This window comes from Protomyctophum bolini (genome assembly GCF_963924005.1).
Source record: "Protomyctophum bolini genome assembly, chromosome: 11".
In the NCBI taxonomy this organism is placed as follows: domain Eukaryota; kingdom Metazoa; phylum Chordata; class Actinopteri; order Myctophiformes; family Myctophidae; genus Protomyctophum; species Protomyctophum bolini.
The window spans coordinates 7,823,149-7,844,950 of record NC_137872.1 but is presented as its reverse complement, the minus strand read 5'-3'; the positions used below and the strand labels follow the sequence as shown (position 1 = coordinate 7,844,950).

The window sequence follows — 21,802 nt, the reverse complement described above, 5'->3', positions numbered from 1 at the left end:
ATGATCTTAATCCTAAACTAAAATTAGATTTTTTTAAATGTTAAATAATTTATAGTTTTCTGTTTTTTCTTTCATTCTTTATTTTTTAAGTTTCTTTTTACATATTATGTCATGTTGTTTCTTTTATTCTGAAATGTTTCATGAAGCCGACAAGCCGTCTTATTTTTTATGAAATTACTAACTAATAATAATTAGCACAGTTGGGCCGCCACCGATTTATTAACAAATAATAATAGAAGACACCTCACGAATCGATTCAACCATTGTGAGCTTGTAGTACGAATACGACAATGGAGAGTATCTGGAGTATATATCTCTATGGGATATGCAGCTTGTTTATACTTCACTGTGCAACGGTCCTATGCTGGAAAATAGCAGATCTGCAAACTCACAGCACATCTCATTCAAGACACTGAACTTGCAGATCTGCCATTTTTGCCATCCAAATGCATGGTTAAACTTGAAAAAGTGCCCTTTTGGGCACTTTTTTCGTTATTTTCTCCCAGTTGCGCTCTGAACTTCCATTTGTAGGCCTACACACTCTCAGAGACTCTGAGTCAGAGTTAAATTAACATTGATTTTACAATATAAATTGGGTTTATCATCAAATCAAATCAAATTCATCACATTGCAACAAATGTAGTCAATCAGAGCCGGATTAATACATGTGATAAAGATGAAAGAACAACTATATGAACGATGATCATGCATCATCATCATGTCCATAGCAGCGGTGCAACACCAGGGGGCGGCATTGCACCACAAACACGTTGGATCACAACAAACTGTATGGAATAAATAAAATACATTTTGTACACATGACTCATAAATACTAATATATAAATATTAATATAAAGGTTTATGGGATCAAATAAATTTGTACACATGACTCATAATACTATAATATATTAATATAAAGGTTTATGGGATCAAATACATTTAGCCTATACACACTTATAGTGTGCACTCATGAATATGAATAATTCTTAAATCATTAAATTCTTGTAAACAAGTGTAATGCTTTATGGTGTCGTCCACTCACAGTTACCAGTCTTTGTATCAATAAATCAATAAATCAATAAATCAATAAATCAATAAATCAATAAATCAATAAATCAATAAATCAATAAATAATTATGTATGATAATTAATTAATCTATTAAGATTATAATGTCCACTACACACACACACACACACACACACACACACACACACACACACACACACACACACGCACACACGCACGCATGCACGACATATAATGCATGGGAAAAAAAGAAAGAAAGAAAGAAAAATCTCAGGTCTCTGCCTGGAAGCCCCGCCCCTCGGCGCAAACACACACACGCACGGCACGCACGCAGCCACACACACACGGCCCACGCGCATAGTTGAACAAATACAAACACGCCTTCAAACAAACACACACGCACACACACACCTACCTAGTAACAACTCGTCGCACAGACCTGCGTTAACACGTACTGATCACAGAAGATGAGATCCAAACAGCTTCAGTAAACAGTATTGGAATTATAATTATGACCGTTCACTCATTACATTAAGGTACGAGGAAATATATATATACTTTATGTTGTTTAATCTGTCTGTCTGTCTGTTGATTCCTCTGATGAATTGAAAATGGAGGACCGTGGTGTAAACAAGTCTTAGTGAGTGAGTTACTGTAGGCTACTTTCATTGAACTGTGATCATTCTGCAAACTGTCAAGTCTAGCCAACTTTTTTGCAACTTTTTGCAACTCTAGATTCAGCCCATTGTAAAAAAAATCTAGAGTTGCAAATTGCGGCTAATCCTCTCCTAGTATGAGAGTCCTGAGGCTGTTGGTTGCTGGTTATCCTCTCCCAGTATGAGAGTCCTGAGACTGTTGGTTATAATTATCCTCTCCCAGTATGAGAGTCCTGAGACTGTTGGTTATATTTATATCATTATCCTCTCCTAGTATGAGAGTCCTGGGACTGTTGGTTATATTTATATCATTATCCTCTCCTAGTATGAGAGTCCTGGGACTGTTGGTTAGATTTATATCATATCCTCTCCTAGTATGAGAGTCCTGAGACTGTTGGTTATATTTATATCATTATCCTCTCCTAGTATGAGAGTCCTGAGGCTGTTGGTTATAATTATCCTCTCCCAGTATGAGAGACCTGAGGCTGTTGGTTAAAATTATCCTCTCCCAGTATGAGAGTCCCCCCAGTATGAACTGTCCACAGCCCTCCTATGAGACACAGACTGGTTTCTGAACTGCCCACAGCCCTCCTATGAGACACAGACTGGTTTCTGAACTGTCCACAGCCCTTCTATGAGACACAGACTGGTTTCTGAACTGCCCACAGCCCTCCTATGAGACACAGACTGGTTTCTGAACTGCCCACAGCCCTCCTATGAGACACAGACTGGTTTCTGAACTGCCCACAGCCCTCCTATGAGACACAGACCGGTTTCTGAACTGCCCACAGCCCTCCTATGAGACACAGACTGGTTTCTGAACTGCCCGCAGCCCACAGACTCATTCATGATTATGACTATATGAAAAGTGGTGAATTGGTCCTTTAAGGTGATCAAGTTAAACTGGGAAAGAGAGAGAGAGAGAGAGAGAGAGAGAGGGAACTGGAGGAGGATGAATAGCTATGGTGATGCTGGGAGGAGTTCTATTGGACCTTATGTTGTTCTATTGGACCTTATGGTGTTATTTGGACCTTTGGTTTCCACTTTATCTATGAAAAATGATAGGAATTGTTCACAGTCGGTCAATAACATGAGTGTTACTGACCTCCCGACCCCCGTCAGTTTTATCTGAACTGTCAAAGCTGCACTTATTTAAATGGTGAATGATTAAGCCCCGTACGCCTATAGCCTGCTACAATTGCAAATAGGCAAGCTGTATGCTTGTCATTGTCACTTAAAGGCGTGCAGTCCATTTATGCCTTTAAAAAAATATATATATCACAGTGATGCTCCCAAATCATCTCACAAGTGCGCTCGCATAACAAGGCCAGTAAAGCAGCTGTTTGATTAAGCACAAACTAATACATTGTAAACATGTTAATTGTTTTTAATTGCGCAATTTTAATTACTTGTAAAGTTGGAAATCTCTCTTTTTCTTTTTTTTTTTACATAGGCCTATATACATACAGTTTTATATTGACATTTTAGGAGTGAAAACATATGTTTAGATGCCTGTGAATTCCACACTTTTAGTTCTAACAGAATATGTATATGTTGCAGTATTGCTACTTTTACTTAAAGCTGCTATAAGCAATAATATGGGGTCAAAGTGAGGTTTGGGGCTACCCCAGAGGTCCTTGAAGGGCTTCCAGCTATACAGATACTGATAACCCCACCATCACCCCCTCTCAGTCTCTCAAAAGATCCTTGCTCAGCATCCTCGACAGGGCCATTTCAGAAATGGAAAACAGATTCTCAAAGAAGAATTTAGACCTAATGACAGCCATATCAAGCCTTGTACCCTATTCTGAGAGATTTCTAGACTCCACCTTGTTGGAGCCTTTGCATGCTCTTACTGGAACTGGGACAGACTACGCAACTCTGAAAAGGGAAACGAAACAGACGAGAAAGCATTTTCTGTGTTGCACAAGTTGTCCGAAGCCCGGGTAAATGCAGAGGGTAGTGTCAGGAAGGGCAATTGGGTTAGCATACTGTTGGTCAAAGAAGGAGAAGATAGATGAACTGATATGATGATGATAGCATAGTTTTCTATGCATTTCGGGGGTTTGACACCCCAAATTCTGTCTGCCCACCTTAGTGGGGCTGGCTAAATCTGGCCCTGTGGGGGGCTCAGAGTGTGTCCACTAAGGAAAGTAGGCTTTCTAATGTCATAACCCGCCTTTGTTTTGGTGAGTAGGCCTATAGCAAAAACGTTATTTTTATTCATTCATGCTCTAAATGCAACGCATTAGAGCTATGGACCAGAGCTAGGTTTAGGGTGGATGTTTCCTCTGTCTCTCTCTCTCTCTCTCTGTGGTAAATCTAACTCCACCGTGCCAGATCTGTCTCTGTCTCTGTCTCTGTCTCTGTCTCTGTCTCTGTCTCTGTCTCTGTCTCTGTCTCTGTCTCTGTCTCTGTCTCTGTCTCTGTCTGTCTGTCTGTCTGTCTGTCTGTCTCTCACTCACTCACTCACTCACTCACTCACTCACTCACTCACTCACTCACTCACTCACTCACTCACTCACTCACTCACTCACTCACTCACTCCACTGTGCCAGATATCTCTTTCTGGTAGCTACAGTAGCCTATATACCAGGGTGTGGTAACAGGTTTTTCATTGGTTGTAATGACAACAATGGAATAATGTTTCCTAAACTAGGAAACAGAGGAAAGACTTAAGAAAACAATAATTCATTTAATTTCAACATGCTCATACAGTGCTCTGTGCTCATGGTGAGATTACATGTGTAGTCAAGCTTGAACAAAGGATGAAGAAAGGCTTCAGTGTCCCCAGCAAGTTATATGCTGATTGATTGATTGATATATGTATTAACAGTTTGCAGAATTACAGTACATTGCCAGCACAACTCAATACAAAGACTGTTAACTATGAGTGGACGACCCAATTAAGCATTACACTGGTTTACAAGAGGGTCCACCTTGTTCAATTCATCAAAACATTTAGAGACATACAAATAGACACTTCTATATACAGTAGTCAAAGAACAGAACAGGAATTCATCATAAAGGAGGTAAAAAGGGAAAAGAAACATATACAGTGAGGGGAAAAGGGGTGGGTGGTGGGGTGGTGGGGGGGGCTACTGAGTGGCAAAAAAACCCTACTTTCTGGCGTTAAATGTATAATGCAGTACAGTGAGTACATGAATAACAACAAGGATTAGTGTAGAAGTGGGTCTTGAGATGTGCTTTAAAACTGTTTGTACAGAGGCTGCCTGTCTGTCGAAGGAACAGTGGGAGATAAGATAGCAATATCTCGGTTTTTCCTCCAATCATTAATTTTCTAGTGTTTAGCTATATTCTCTATCCTATAGCATTCAGTCCAGATATATCTCATCTGTTCTTTTTAACAGGAGTATAATATCTCAATTGTTTTCTATCATTTTATTGTAGTTGTTTATTGAATGGATCCCAATTGGCTGACGCCGGGGCGACAGCTAGTCTTCCTGGGGTCCACAAAAACTTTCAAAAAGCACATGAATACATAATTACAAATACATTCTACAATTAAATACATGAAAATACATAATTACAGTTCATACTATAAAATGAAATACAACATAATAAGAATAACATTCCGCTCATGTGGTGAGCTGTTTCTTTAGAGCATATTTATTTTGTATTATGTTCCAAAATAATATTGATCTTTACATAACTGTTTGTTTAAGGAGGTTGATTGTGTGTTAAATGACCGAGGCTGTTATGATTTATGTCTGTCACTTGATTTTAATAACTGTTTGAAGACAGTCAACTGACTGAACATGTAAATACAACAGTCAACTAAATGGGCAGAGGTATTGCAGTCACAAGAAAGTGTCAATCTTTTTCTGTTCATTCTGACATTCTGACAGTTTTGTGTCACTTGGATTATTGTTCAACTGTATGGTCATCTATGTCTAAAATTAATCTAGCTAAATTACAGGTTGCACAAAATAGGGCAGCCAGACTTGTTATGGGTTGTTCTATGAGAAGTAGTATTGTAAATAAGCACTCCAGCCTCTCATGGCTCACTATTGAGCAAAGAATTTCCTCAAGTTTGGCCACATTTCTCTTTTGTGTTATTAAGTCAAATATGCCTTTGTTTTCATTTGAACAAATAGATTATTGTCAAGAAAGATATACACACCCACAATACAAGGCATGCTGTTAATGGGCATATCGCTGTACCTAGTTCAAACACAAACTATATGAAAAGTTTTTATAGAGCTATAGATTTTTGGAACAAGTTAGCACTTGACATCCGTCTATAAATCAGCCTTTAAGACAAAGAGTTACATATTTACCAGTTGAAAGAACAACTTTAGGCTAAATATATACAAGTTATTCTGTCTTTGTTTTCATCTGTTTTATACGTAATTGAGAATTAATGCAATTCATGTTTAGTTTTCTTATTTCTTTTGTGTTTTGTAATATGTAGTGTGTGGACCACATGAAGACTAGCTGACTGCCATGGCATCAGCTAATGGGGATCCTTTTCAAATAAACAAATATTGGTATCAACGCGAGGCTTAGTAGTACCAGGCCGCCGATAGGAGCTCCCTATCATTCTGTGTAGATTGGCTATTGTTTGTTAAGTATACTCTTTCTTTGGTACTGTAAACTGTAGCCATATTGTAACAACAGTAATATGCTTTTGTAGTTTTTCACTCAAGCAGAACATTAGCATTGCTTTTTCCGACTCACAGAGAGTGTTTAAGTACAGTAAAACGTCAGTGAGGACTGGAGACCGACCTCTACAGTGAATCTAGTTCTAAATCATGACAATTTTCAGTGGTTCTCAAACATTTTCATGTCAAGGACCCCCAGAATTATCTGTATTTGGCCGACGACCCCCATCTGAAAATATGTTGATCCAGGGATCACCCTCCAGAAGCAAAGATTTGGGTAAAAACATTCGCTCTGAAAGAATATACATTCAAAGATTTGAGCCACATTTTCACGATTTTTCAAAAATAGCAGAACTACAAGCTCATAGCGCGGCACTCGGTGCCGTGCTATGAGCTTGTAGGTCTGCTATAGCTAAATCATAAAAAAACACCACAAGGTGTTCCTGCCCGATGGATTTAGTAAAGTTTACTAAAGTTTACAAATTATAAAAAACAAACAAAAAAGGAAATCCCGAGACATTGCCAAAGCATTTCCGGCCAGAAACGTTGAGAACACCTGGTGTAGCTCATCATAGTTCGGTGGATATCTCCGGTGTCCCAACAGGCTGTGTGCAGCAGTGTTGATTTTGTCGACTAAAAGGAAAAGAGTCGACTACCTCTTTTTCCACTGACCAAAAACTAAATGGAAACTAAGGTATGATGAGACTACATATATCGACAATTTCGTCAATAAATGAAAACTAGACTGAAATGTTGTTATAAAGGGACTAGTGGACAAGATATCCACTAGGAAGGGACTAGTGGACACGAGATCCAGTATAGGTCATTTTACACTTGGTTGCATGCTGAAAATAGCAGCTCTACAAGCTCAGACTCACAACGCATTGCGCTGTGAAGCGTTGTGAGCTTGTAGATCTGCTATTTTCAGCAAGCGTAAAATCATTCATTACGACGGCATCAAGGCCCGCCAAAATACACGTTAGTCGATCAAACCGACTAACGGCACATTTAAAATATCATGACATTTAGTCAAGTAAAACTAGACTAACACTAAAACATTCCAGGGCACTAAAATGTACAGGGACCTGCACACATAGACATCAAAGGGGGCTTCAGCCCCTGTCCCTTTTACCCGTCTGTAAAACAACTGCCCTTTTTACCTGTCTGTAAAACAACTGCCCTCTCCAGACCACGAATGCATAATTTACTACATGGTGGAAGAAATGCAAAATGCCACTCCTTTCAAACAATTTTGTTAAACGCAAAATACTGTGTTCAAGTTCAGGAGAACGGCATGGCATGCAGGAAAGGAGAGCAGGGCATTTTGCATTTCTTTCACCGTGTAGTAAATGCTGCATTCATGGTCTGGAGATGTTTGCACTATATGTTCCATAACTCTGCACTTTAAATTATATTTATACTTCTTGCACGGTGTTGTATTTGTGTTGTTCGTTTTATTTGTTATTATGTGAAAAAAGGAATAAGGAATGCACACACGCTAATGTGAAAACAAATTCCTATGTGTTTTACAAAAGGAATCTGAATATATATATAGACATGACTGAAGTAAAATGAGACACAAGTAGCATATTATAGATATAGACATTAAAACATGTCTGACTGTACCTGAATGGTTAATCATTCCCTGTGTTGCACATACACAGTCTATAGGCCTCACTCACACCTATACAACAATGTGGCATGCAAGATGTAAGCCAGATGTAAGTGTCATGGCCGCCCCAATGCATTTCCAATGGAAGTCACATCATTCACATGGTTGCTTACATCTACCATGCAACATTGCTGTAGGTGTGAGTATACTCTATGACTCTCTACCATCGTATCAACACACACCCATTCACACACTCTCTCTCTCTCTCTCTCTCTCTCTCTCTCTCTCTCTCTCTCTCTCTCAGATGTTTCCATGAACCGTGACAGAGGAGATGTTTCAGATCATTGTGGTGGATTTGATTTAGTTATAAACCCGAATGAAACCAAGGTAGGCGCGCACACACACACACACACACACACACACACACACACACACACACACCACTGCGGTGGCTGAGACCAGAGCCATTGAGTAATGGTTGAGAATGGTGTGGTGTTTGAATGTTCTCCCCGTGTCCCCTAGGGTAGGTAGGCCTACCCTCACAAAAACATGCAGTAATCCTGGTCTCTAAACTGCCTCCCCCTGGCCAGCCGGGGCACCTGATGGAGGGGAAAGGAACTGGTTGGAATAACGTGTTCCTTCCACGCGCTTCGTCCAACCAGGGAAACTCCCCCCTGTCAGGTGTAAAGGAGCAACTTAAAAAAAAAAAAAAAGTAATGGTTGAGACAAAGCAGTGAAAGGTCCTGAAAGATACATAACGTCAGTCTTACCCAATATCCAATCTTTCTGTTTTAGAAGGACAAGGCTGCTGTACTTTATACATCATACTAAGCATTCAAGTATGAGGTATAAAGTACAGCAGCCAGGTTCAGTGGGTAGAGTGGCCAGAAGGGAACAGCCAGGTTCAGTGGGTAGAGTGGCCAGATGGGAACAGCCAGGTTCAGTGGGTAGAGTGGCCAGAAGGGAACAGCCAGGTTCAGTGGGTAGAGTGGCCAGAAGGGAACAGCCAGGTTCAGTGGGTAGAGTGGCCAGATGGGAACAGCCAGGTTCAGTGGGTAGAGTGGCCAGAAGGGAACAGCCAGGTTCAGTGGGTAGAGTGGCCAGAAGGGAACAGCCAGGTTCAGTGGGTAGAGTGGCCAGAAGGGAACAGCCAGGTTCAGTGGGTAGAGTGGCCAGAAGGGAACAGCCAGGTTCAGTGGGTAGAGTGGCCAGAAGGGAACAGCCAGGTTCAGTGGGCAGAGTGGCCAGATGGGAACAGCCAGGTTCAGTGGGTAGAGTGGCCAGAAGGGAACAGCCAGGTTCAGTGGGTAGAGTGGCCAGATGGGAACAGCCAGGTTCAGTGGGTAGAGTGGCCAGATGGGAACAGCCAGGTTCAGTGGGTAGAGTGGCCAGATGGGAACAGCCAGGTTCAGTGGGTAGAGTGGCCAGATGGGAACAGCCAGGTTCAGTGGGTAGAGTGGCCAGATGGGAACAGCCAGGTTACCGGTTTGATCCCGGGCTCTCCCAGAGAGCACAATCTATGTAAAGTGTTCACACTGTATGTAAAGTGTTATGTAAATGCTCCATTAGTTCACCAGCTGGCTGAGAGGACATCTGTCTAGAGTTTCTCTGTGTCAGTAACTTGTTACGGAGGGCCTCTGCATGGGTCACTATATTATATTAGGTCCTTTACATGCTGTGTGTCAGTAACTGTTACAGGGCCTCTGGGTCACTATACTTAGGTCCTTTACATGCTATTTTCTTCTTTTCTTTTTATTATTATTATTATTATTATTATTATTATTATTATTATTATTATTATTATGATATATCTTAGGTTATATATCTTAGGTTATATCTTCCCTTCTCTGGAGTCCTGCCTCAGGGCGGACCAGAGGTAGAAAGCTGTGGTTTCCTGGTGTCATCGCTATAGGGACACATGCTTCAGTAGGCAGGAACTGGGGGTGGCAATGAAGGACTAGGAAGTCTGGCGTAGCATTGTGGAATCCATGATCTCGACCGCGGTCGAAAAATGATGATGATGATGATTATGATTATGAGTGGTTATCGTCTTAATTCTGCCCTGTATGTTTATCTGGTGTTTTACGCTGGATCTGGAGAATGGATTTACAGAATTCTGTGCAGCGTCTCAGTCTGGTGTTTATCACATGTGTTTCAGACCCAGTCCAGACCAGACCAGTCCAGACCAGTTCAGACCAGTTCAGACCAGTCCAGGACCAAATATGAACGTGTACATCAAATCATGGATCATAATACTGAGCATTGTGTTAATACTGGGGTGAGCACATGAATACTACTACTAATATTACTACTACTAATATTACTACCACCATTACTTCTGTAGGCTATACGGTGCTGCGTTACTACTCGCCTATCGGGCCATGGCTCTTTAGTGGAATGGTAACGTACTGTGCCTGTGGAACGGGGAACCCGGGTTCGCCTCCCGGGCCGAGGCTACACTTTTACTACTTGGGACCGTGAAATGTGTTCTCCGCATTTGACCCATCTCTTGGAGCGGTACCGGTACCAGGGGTGCGCACGCTTTTCCGACACACCGAAGATCCGAAGCGGGGGGACATGCGATGCGATGCGAAAAAGCGATGGTCCGACATGCGCTGCTCCTGTGCTTGCGGTTAGGGTTAGTTTAGGATTGAGCTTTCGGATCAATAGTATGTCGGAACTAAAGCCTGCACCCCCGGTACCCGGCAACTAATTTCAACTCATTGTCTCCACCAGGCCGAAGGCATGGGGAGAGAGTATGTTTTGCACTCCGTGTGTCTGTCCGTCCGTCTGTTACCAGCTAATCTCCGGCACCGTTAACCTGGTCGATGCCAAATTTTGCACACACACTCCCTGGGTGCCAACGATGAACCTCTGCCCCAGAACGGCCTGTTATAGCACCACCAGGAGGCCGAACCAAAAATAAATTTGTTGATATTACTCCCGCAAATCGTTACACAGTATCTCTATAGTCATGTGTTCAAGACGGATCTCTCAGATATTTCATATTCCATCCTAATTGGCTTTAAAAGTTTGCAAGATTGGCTTTTCACATTGGCCTATTATAGCGCCACCAGGAGGCCACAACCTGACCTGCCCTGGTGGAGACCTGTCCTATTATAGCGCCACCAGGAGGCCACAACCTGACCTGCCCTGGTGGAGACCTGTCCTATTATAGTGACACTAGGAGGCCACAACCTGACCTGCCCTGGTGGAGACCTGTCCTATTATAGCGCCACCAGGAGGCCACAACCTGACCTGCCCTGGTGGAGACCTGTCCTATTATAGCGCCACCGGAAGGCCAGAACCTGACCTGCCCTGGTGGAGACCTGTCCTATTATAGCGCCACCGGAAGGCCAGAACCTGACCTGCCCTGGTGGAGACCTGTCCTATTATAGCACCACCGGAAGGCCACAACCTGACCTGTCCTGGTGGAGACCTGTCCTATTATAGCGCCACCAGGAGGCCACAACCTGACCTGCCCTGGTGGAGACCTGTCCTATCATAGCGCCACCAGGAGGCCACAACCTGACCTGCCCTGGTGGAGACCTGTCCTATCATAGCGCCACCAGGAGGCCACAACCTGACCTGCCCTGGTGGAGATCTGTCCTATTACTGTTTGAAAGGCCTCTTACCTGCAGCAGAGCTGTCGTTGATCCAGGCGACAACGCCTGTGTTCATCGCTCCCTGTTTGAAAGGCCCCTTACCTACCCTCGACAACCTGACTGTAGAAAGTAACAGTACAGTAAAGAACTCGGGGGTCATTATTGATTCTGAATTAAATTATAATTCACACATGAATAATGTTACCAAGATTGCCTTTTTTCACCTTAGAAATATTGCACAAATCAGAGCCTATTTGTCATTGGACGATGCAAAAATTGTTTTTTCTCGGCTTGATTACTGCAATGCACTTTTTTCTGGACTGCCTAAGAAAACAACTGACAGATTACAACTTGTCCAAAATGCAACAGCCAGAGTTTTAACTAGAACTAAGATGAGAGAACATATTACTCCAGTTATATGTTAAACAAGTAAAATTATTTTACTTGTTTATAATGCTCTCAATGGTCTCGCACCTTCCTACCTACATGACTGCCTGCCTAAATATGTCCCAAACCGCCCCCTAAGGTCCCACTGCTGGCCTGGTCGCTTTGCCTAAAAAATGGCAACTAAAAAACACTGGGAAGCAGCTTTTTGCTTCTACTGGCCGACGGCGTGGAACAAACTCCCACTGTACCTTCGACAGGCAGCCTCTGTAGACATTCTAAAAAGCACAGCTCAAGACCCACTTCTACACCCTTGCTTTTAATTGATCTTTAACTTTTTTTGTTATTCATGTCCTCACTGTATTGCATTACTGCTTGCTTTTTAATGTCATGAAAGGTGCTATACAAATAAAGTTTTATTATTATTACCTGTAGCAGAGCTGTTGTTGATCCGGGCGACAACGTGTACGTTCATCGCTTCCCGTTCGACAGGCCCTTAACGCTGTTGACTCTTGTATAGTTAACAACAACAACAATAAACCTGGTCGTGTTTAATTGTATTGTGTTGTGTTGCAGGATGGGCTATGTTTACGTTTATGTATCTCCACCAAACCGCAGGTATCACACACACACACACACACACACACACACACACACACACACACACACACACACACACACGCACTCACGCACGTTGATTTGTATTATTGCTATTGGAGACACTGGGGAGGCACTGGGGGGGTGGCACTGCATGGGGAGGCACTGGTGAGACACTGGGGAGGCACTGAGGAGACGCTGGGGAGGCACTCAGGGGGACACTGGGGAGGTACCGGGGAGGCACTGGTGAGACACTGGGCAGGCACTGAGGAGACGCTGGGGAGGCACTCAGGTGGACACTGGGGAGGTACCGGGGAGGCACTGGGGAGGCACTCAGGTGGACACTGGGGAGGTACCGGGAAGGCACTGGGGAGGCACTGAGGAGACGCTGGGGAGGCACTCAGGTGGACACTGGGGAGACACTGGGGGGTGTTTCTATGGCGACCATGGTTTTATCTTCGGGTTGAGTACAGAGTGACGTAGAGGGTGTGCTGTGACTGGCCAGTCGCTGTGATTGACAGCCTACACCTAAACCTAACCCTAACCTTAACCTCAGTAAAACTATACCTAACCCTAACCCTAACCTTAACCTCAGTAAAACTATACCTAAACCTAACCTCAGTAAACTATACCTAAACCTAACCTCAATCAAACTAACGCAGCTTGGCTGGGGGACGTTTCCAAGAACCCGAAGATAAAACCATGCAAGCGTTTCTATGTAGTGTAATGCTAATGCTAATAGCATCTACTGTTTCTCCCTAGCATACAACAACAACTAGTTGTACAACCAGAGTCCATAGAGCACGACCTGTTACGACTGGTAATCCCTGACCAGTGAGTCATGCTAATACTAACGCTAATGCTCGCTGCTCGTTTGTTCGTTCGTTCGTAGCTAATGCAATATCTGCTTTATGGAAATCATAATAATTCTGATATACATATGATCTGCTTCATGGAAACCATAATACTAATTATATAAATATGATCTGCTTCATGGAAGTCATAATAATACTGATATAAATATGATCTGCCTCATGGAAATCATAATAATAATTATATAAATGGAAATCAGCGCATGTTGAAAATGTCGGTGTGCATGTTATTGTTGTTGGGGCGCCTGCTGGTTTAGCGGTCCAGGCGCATGATGCCACATATAAGCTCTGGCCTGACACAGAAATGGCAGCTTCCTAACTCAGATTTGGGGGAGCTGTAATTCCAGACTCTCTATAACATTTGGAGGTTGTGGAATAGTTGTCTGGCTACGTCAGATTAATTATTGTTAAGCATGTATTCTTGTTATTACCGGTCGAAGGTGTCCTCCCAGACGATGGGAAAACGAGCGATCACGTGATCTCCTGGATCACTGTGATGTCACACAGTTATTGTTGCGACATCAATATCGGTGAAAAAAAATAGTGATTATTTTGAGATGGGTTCGATAACGATACGGCGTTTGTTTTACGGTCGATGTGGTCCATTTTGATTGGCTACCGAACATATCGTGCATCTATACTGTTAATTATTATTCTAGACCATATTCTAGATCATTGCTGTGATTGTTAACGATGTGTTGTTAATTATCTTCCTCTAGTTTCCGGTCCAAACAACCCAGCATCCTGCACGGGTGAGTGTGTGTGTGTGTGTGTGTGTGTGTGTGTGTGTGTTCCCGCCCCATGGGCACCGCTCTGGTCTATCTATAATGTGTACGTCTGTAATCCACAGACTCCATCTCAGCCCGTAGCCCCTCCCCTAGCCCCTCCCCTAGCCTCGACGACCTTACAGGCGTGTGCAAAGGCTCAACTTATGTAACTTAGATAGCATTTACATGTAGACATAGCACTCTATAGTGTAGACTCATAGTTTCATTATATAGATATTCTACTGTTGTGTTCTTATGATCCTAGAAGACTATTTCTATGTGATGTATCACCATGTGTTGTTCTTGTTGTTCTATTTCTATGTATGTGATGTATCACCATGTGTTGTTCTATTGTGACTACATTGTGTGTGTGTGTGTGTGTGTGTGTGTGTGTGTGTGTGTGTGCGTGCGTGCTGTAGACGTAAAGACGTGGTCACGGTGACCCCATGGTTGGCTCCCATCGTCTGGAAAGACACCTTTGACCCTGAGGTGTTGGACAGCATTTACGCACCTCTGAACATCACCATAGCAACCACCGTGTTCGCCGTCGGGAAGTACGTCATTATGACCAAATATGGACGTGACACGGCAGTGTCATGTCATAATTATTATTATCAGTTCAAATGTGTTTACCTGTGAGGGGCGAATAGGGGCGCTCTATTCATCATTACATCATCGCATTCGATTCATCATTACATCAGCACATTCTATTCATCATTACGAACCGTCTTTGACCCCTGACCTCTGGCAGGTACATCCGTTTCCTGCCTGACTTCCTGTCCACGGCGGATCAGTTCTTCTTCGTTGGTTTCAGAGTTCATTTCTACGTCTTCACCGACCAGCCTGACGCCATGCCGGAGGTCAAGATGGCCGCCGGGAGAGAGGTAGAATCACCCATTTAGACCTCAGGACAAATGATAAATGTCTTCTAGATCCTGACAGTTCTCTGAAAAACCTCTTGTTTCTATCACTGGTTGTGCGTCCTTCTCCGCTCCCTCCATTGGCCGGTGCAGTACTTCGTTTAGACTAGTCATTGGTTCGACCAGTCATTAGTCCTACAACTACAACCTATCTCAAACCCTTACCCTAACCCTAACCTCCCACGGGGCAGCACACCTAAACCTAACCTTAACCCTCACCCTAAACCTAACCTCCCACGGGGCAGCACACCTAAACCTAACCTCCCACGGGGCAGCACACCTAAAGCTAACCTTAACCCTCACGCTAAACCTAACCTCCCACGGGGCAGCACACCTAAACCTAACCTTAACCCTCACCCTAAACCTAACCTCCCACGGGGCAGCACACCTAAACCTAACCTTAACCCTCACCCTAAACCTAACCTCCCACGGGGCAGCACACCTAAACCTAACCTTAACCCTCACCCTAAACCTAACCTCCCACGGGGCAGCACACCTAAACCTAACCTCCCATGGGGCAGCACACCTAAACCTGTGTGTGTGTGTGTGCGTGTGCGTGTGCTCGCTCGCTCCCCCAGGTGTTTGTTCGGCCCATCCCATCCTCCAGGAGGTGGCAGGAGATTTCGGCCCATAGGATGAAACTGATCCATACGCTGATCGAGTCTCAGCTCCATAACCGTGGCGACCGTCAGCACGCAGACTACATCTTCTGTCTGGACGTCGACTCAAAGTTCCACGGTCACTGGGGCACCGAGTCCCTGGGGTCACTGGTGTCCGTGATACACCCTGGTAATGTTATCTGTTACTGTAGGTGTTGTACAGAGTCTGGTGTCTGTGTTTATCTGTTACTATAGTCTGGACTGTGTGTGCGGCGAAAGTAACCGATCTGCATTAGGAAATGCAGCGCTCTCGTCGGGACTCTGTCTGTCTGCCTGTCTGTCTGTAACCTGCCTGCCTGTAACCTGTCTGCCTGTAACCTGTCTGTCTCTCTAGGCTACTACACCAATGAACGGTATGTCTTCCCGTACGAGCGCAGACAGACCTCCCTGGCCTTTCTGTCTGAAGAGCAGGGAGACTTCTACTACTGCGGGGGGGCGTTCGGGGGGGAGCTGACAGCTGTCAATCATCTGGTGACGACCTGCAGTGACAACTTTGACCTGGACGCAACGAGGGGGGTGGAGGCGGCGTGGCAGGAGGAGAGCCATCTAAACAGGTAGGTTTATAGACAGGGCTCCACATAAGCGGTGCTCCAGTGCGCATGCGTCGTCAAAATTAATTATGCGCTGTCAATCAAGTGCCGGGAAGCGCTTCTGCGTACCAACAGCTGGGGCCGCTTAGAATGATTATTATGGCCAGAATACTAGTAAATTCTGTGGCGAGAGCATTTCCCACTGACTGCCACTCAAAGTAGCTACTATACTGGCCAATCACAGCACGTCTTGCACAAGTGCACTGGCCATTGTGGCTAATCACAGCGCGTCCTTACTCAAACGAGGGTGGCGGTGCTGTCGTCGGGGGCACTCGCTGATCAGCCTGCGTCGGGGCCCGCTGGCATCTAGTTACGCCACTGGCAAGAACAACACATGGTGATGCATCACATACTGTACATGTACATAGTCTACTCTGTACAATAGTTTTCATTTAGTTCTAGTCACATTTTAGTCACCTGGAATGTTTTAGTGTTTAGTCTAGTTTTAGTCGACTAAATGTCATGAGATTTTAGTTGACTAAAATGTATTTTGGCGGGCCTTGATGTTGTCGTAATTTTACACTTGCTGAAAATAGCAGATATACAAGCCCACAACGTTGTGAGCTTGTAGATCTGCTATTTTCAGCATGCAACCCAGTGTAAAATGACCCTGGATCTCTTGTCCACTAGTCCCTTCCTAACATTTTACTCTAGTTTTTAGCTGTTGACGAAATGGTCAATAGAATTAGTCTTAGTTTTAGTCGTCATAGCTTAGTTTTAATTTAGCTTCCTTTTAGTTTTCGTCAGTGAAAAAAGGTAGTCGACAAAAACAACACTGTGTAAAACGTCACATACAGAGATTAGTGAGGACGGAGGAAGGACGTTCTACCTGTCTGTCTGTAACCTGGCTGTCTGTCTGTCTCTAAACGTCACATACAGAGATTAGTGAGGACGGAGGAAGGACGTTCTACCTGTCTGTCTGTAACCTGTCTGTCTGTAACCTGTCTGTCTCTAAACGTCACATACAGAGATTAGTGAGGACGGAGGAAGGACGTTCTACCTGTCTGTCTGTAACCTGTCTGTCTGTAGTCTGTCTGTCTCTAAATGTCACACACAGAGATTAGTGAGGACAGAGGAAGGAGTTTATCAGGTAATAAACTAGTTCTGTCAACAATGAGAACAGATCAGAGACAGAGTCCACGCAGAGGACGACTGGACGAGTGATTAGTGACATGACAGAAAGGAATGCACTGGTTACAATATATCTTATTCTTTTTCTTATTACAAAACACACATACTTCAGCCCTATACAGTATATTCAATTAAATTCAATTCAAGTGCTTTATTATTATTACGCATACGTTTACATTGCCATAGCAAAAGTGGAACAAGACAATCAATATAAAACAATGTGTGTACAAATTAATATTGGATATAAATAAGAATTAAATAAAGGTGTAAACATCAACACTCTGGGTAAAATACTATCTGGTGAAACTATGAAAAGATTGTGCATTTTCTGCCAGAGATTTTTACACATCCATATAGGAGACGTTAGCTTGTATAGACTTTAATTTGACAGCAGTATTCCTAACCCTATATCTTATTATTATTATTATTATGCTTTATGAAAATAGCAGATCTTTACTTCATTCATTTTTGTCCTTTTGACATGTGAGTGATTTTGATTGAGGGTTGGGTGAATGTAGCCTGGCTAATAAGGCAGACTGAATCAGCCGTTGGAAGAAAAAACGATTGCTTGCCGTGTTGTGTGTTGTGTGATATTAGTCTGGCTTATCAGCCAGGCTAGTGTGAATGTGCTGTGGAGGTGAACTCTGACTAGTAGCCTAGTCTGACAGCCGATGAGCCGACTGGCTTCTTTTGTTTAAAGTGGGAAATTTGGTAGGCTATATAGTATTTTTATATTGGCCTTAAATATTGTCATCGCGCAAACTCCAGCTTTTCACCAGTGGCGAAAAACTAAATGTTTTCTCCCAAAATGAGGCAGACTCTTCACATACTAGAGCATGTTTGAATCAATCAATTTGTCAGAGGTGAAATTGACATGTAAATATGAAATAAATGCTTAAACATGTAGCTAGGTGTAATGTTAGAGTCCACAGAAGTGAACCTTTCAAGCCTGTTTCTCTGCAAGACATTACTATTACTCTATAAGCCATATCTCCAAAACTGGTGGGTCAAACTGAACAACCAATATGAAAATTCAAAAAAATCCAATGGCAGTCTCTCAGTCAAATTTAGTCACATATACATTCATGAATCTACTTGCTGACCGGCTGTTAGTATTAGGCATTTTCTTTTATAGGGGTTCCCTGTGACATCCTATGGCTGGCAAAAATGTCAAACTTTCCTTTTGCTTTAGCATGTGACGTGTCAAACTAGGGGGTTTTCATGATTCTGAATTCATTCCAAGCATTAGTTTTGCACAAAATACACTCCTTGGGCTAAAAGCAGCCATTAGCCCAAATGCGCCGATCTCATCACGACGTCAACAGCCAGAGTGTCAATACTTCATTATTATATTCTTCTTCTTCCAAAAATAGCTGTTCTAGCTGAACCGTGCAGTCGGTTTTCGTGAAACGCAGGAATCTGGTAGAGGGCCAGGGCAAACTGTGACTATGCGACTATGGCCAAAGGGTGGCGCTATAGCACTCAATTGAAAATGCAAACTTTGAACGTGCATATCTCATGAACCGTTTGACCGTTGGTAATGACACATTGATACCCATATGTGTCTCCTCATGCCGAACAACTTTTGTCTTCTGACTTTTGACCTCTGACCTTTAGATCACCTGCCATTTTGAATTATATGAAAAACATTTAAAATGTATCACCTCCCAGGATCTTTGATCAAAATGCACGAAAACCTCTACACATGAACTTTGGACCTATACGGACAAAACATCGTAGTATATTTTATTTAAGTGAAAAAATGAAAGCCGATGAAATTGTCTGTTTTGTGAAAATTATTCTTCTGCCCCTCATACCTGTATACACCAGAAAGATAGTCTAATATCAATAAATAATCTCTCTCTCTCTCTTCTTCTCTCTCTCTGTGTGTGTGTGTCTATGTCTCTCTCCCAGGTACATGTGGTTCCATAAACCCAGTAAGGTCCTCAGTCCAGAGTATTTGTGGCAGGACTTCACAGGCATAACGTCTGAAATTAGGATTGTGCGTTTCTCTGGAGTCATCAAGAACTACAACGAGATTCGGCCCAACGCGTAAGACCTGGAGCGGATCACAGCCTAACCCTAACCCCTGGACCAGACCCATACTGGACAGGACTGACCCAACGTAACACCTGGAGCGGATCTAATCCCCGGACCAGGACCGCACTGGACTGGATTGAACCAACGTAACACCTGGAGCGGATCTAGCCCCTGGACCAGGACCGTACTGGACTGACCCAACGTAACACCTGGAGCGGATCTAGCCCCCGGACCAGGACCGTACTGGACTGACCCAACGTAACACCTGGAGCGGATCTAGCCTCCGGACCAGGACCATGAACTAGGAGATACGATCACGTATTCTTTGCTCGCAATCCGTTTCCGATCATTTGAAAACGTGATTACGGATCGGGACAACACTAGATACCACCCAATGTCTGATGGAATACCTGGCCTGGCTTGGACAGGACCCGGATTGGACTTCACTGGAGTGGACTGAAAAACCATGAACAATGACACATACATACAGAATGATTTACAGATCTGTTTTATCACATACAGATGATTTAAAGATCTGTTTTCATGTACAGATGATTTTTTTTATCTATAATGTGTACGTATTTCAATAAAACAAGAGTTAAATTTGATATAATTATTGACTGGTAAAAGTTTCCTCCCTGAATTTCACCCCTAAAGCCTTTTCTAAATGTATTGATCTTTTTTTTTTTTTGGTCTTTTAGATGAGTCCCAGGCACATTTTATGAGTCCCACTTCAACAACGTTTAGGAGTCATATTATTTTGCCATTTTTACAAATTGCAGCATTTAACTCCCATTCCATGTTATATGGTTATAATGTGGTTATATTATTCATGTAGACAACAGAAGAAGAAATTATTATTATAACTAAAGCTAGCAAAATACGCTGCGCTGCGCTGTACGTCAGCATATGTGGACCAAAAGCACAAAGTCTGTCTGTCTCATGAGAATCCTCCATCACACTGAGGATTATAGTATACAGTATTATACACAGTGTTCTGACTGCTTTACAGTAGTGATCGTATAGTGGATTTTATACAGTTACATGAATGAATCAACTCTGTCCTCTTCATGTAAAATACATGTATCTTTCAGCTTATTTATCAAATCACATGAATTTACAACACTCATAACATACATGAAATTACAACACTCATATGTCTACACTCTACAGTGGACTTTAATGAAACAAACACTTTGCAGATTGAAAGAGGATAATTCAAGCTTTCCGTACAACTGCAAGTGTGACGTTGTTTAATACAATGAAATGGTTTAATCTCGTTTTCAATATTGCATTTAACTGTCAAGTGGACAATGTTATTATTGACGACTTCCAATTTTGTCCACAGGAGGGCGACAAAGGCCGTTGAACAAAAGCAGAACAGGTCATACTTGACGCAAACAATCACTATTACATTTATAATAATAATAATAATAATAATAATAATAATAAACTGTATTTGTATAGCACCTTTCATACATAAAATGCAACCCAAAATGCGTCACATAAAAAATAACAAGCAGCGGAATGCCGAAAAACAAAAAAGCAGGTCAATACAAGACAAAATATACACAAATTAGCAAATAAAAATAGCAATACAAAAATTAAAAATGGCAAGGGAAATTGTATCGGAACAACATTGTATCAGAACATTTATCACACTGTTAGTTCAGTAGTGGACTTATAGATCTGGTGTGTTTTATCAGGCAGGCAGGCAGGCAGACGGACATACAGACTTCATCAGTGTTCTACAGACAGCTCAGTTCACTTTGCACTTGGAGATCCGGTGTGAACCGGATGCGGAAACGGCCCTCCTCCGTGCCTATAGCATTTCCTCAAACCCGGCACGGAAACCTCACCAGCCTGACTATACCTGTCCTCCTGTAGATTAAAACCTCCACATAAATACATGTAAACAATACATTAAGCTCAATGAATGCAACAATTAAGCGTGAGATGTTTCAGAGAACAGACATGCTGTCTGTCAGTCCGTCAGAACATGATGATACTTTAGAGGAGTTTAGGGGAGAGAGCCCTGCAGTGACGGCACGACCGCCAGCAAACCACAGGTGAATTCATCATCATTTAATAACTGCCAAAATGCACGTCTATAAAATTCTCTACTATGCATTTCGTTGTTGTTTCGGTGCCACCGGTCCTTCTGTCTGTGTGTGTGTGTTTATGTGCTGCTGTTGTTGTTGTTGTTGTTGTTGTTGACAACACGTAGAATTGCAGAATTACAGTAGGCCTACATTTCAAGCACAACTCAATACAAAGACTGTTAACTGTGAGTGGACGACACCATAAAGCATTACGC

General features: G+C 42.9%; 1 protein-coding gene across 4 annotated transcripts; it reads left to right on the top strand.

Annotated features, from left to right (window-relative positions):
- Positions 1-1,466: 1,466 nt before the first annotated feature.
- LOC308324615 (globoside alpha-1,3-N-acetylgalactosaminyltransferase 1-like) lies at positions 1,467-19,993 on the top strand. Of its 4 annotated transcripts, XM_080776761.1 has the most exons (11): positions 1,467-1,563; positions 8,225-8,307; positions 10,079-10,198; positions 12,486-12,527; positions 13,269-13,340; positions 14,098-14,130; positions 14,565-14,699; positions 14,897-15,029; positions 15,644-15,854; positions 16,059-16,278; positions 19,360-19,993. In XM_080776761.1, the coding sequence occupies exons 2-11, from the start codon at positions 8,297-8,299 to the stop codon at positions 19,499-19,501; spliced, it is 1,119 nt and encodes a 372-aa protein (XP_080632887.1). In that variant the 5' UTR covers positions 1,467-1,563; positions 8,225-8,296; the 3' UTR covers positions 19,502-19,993. The 4 variants fall into 4 exon arrangements, with proteins under 4 accessions (XP_080632887.1, XP_080632888.1, XP_080632890.1 ...); XM_080776762.1 differs by lacking the exon at positions 13,269-13,340; XM_080776763.1 differs by lacking the exon at positions 8,225-8,307 and having other exon boundaries at positions 1,488-1,563.
- The last annotated feature ends 1,809 nt before the right edge of the window (positions 19,994-21,802 follow it).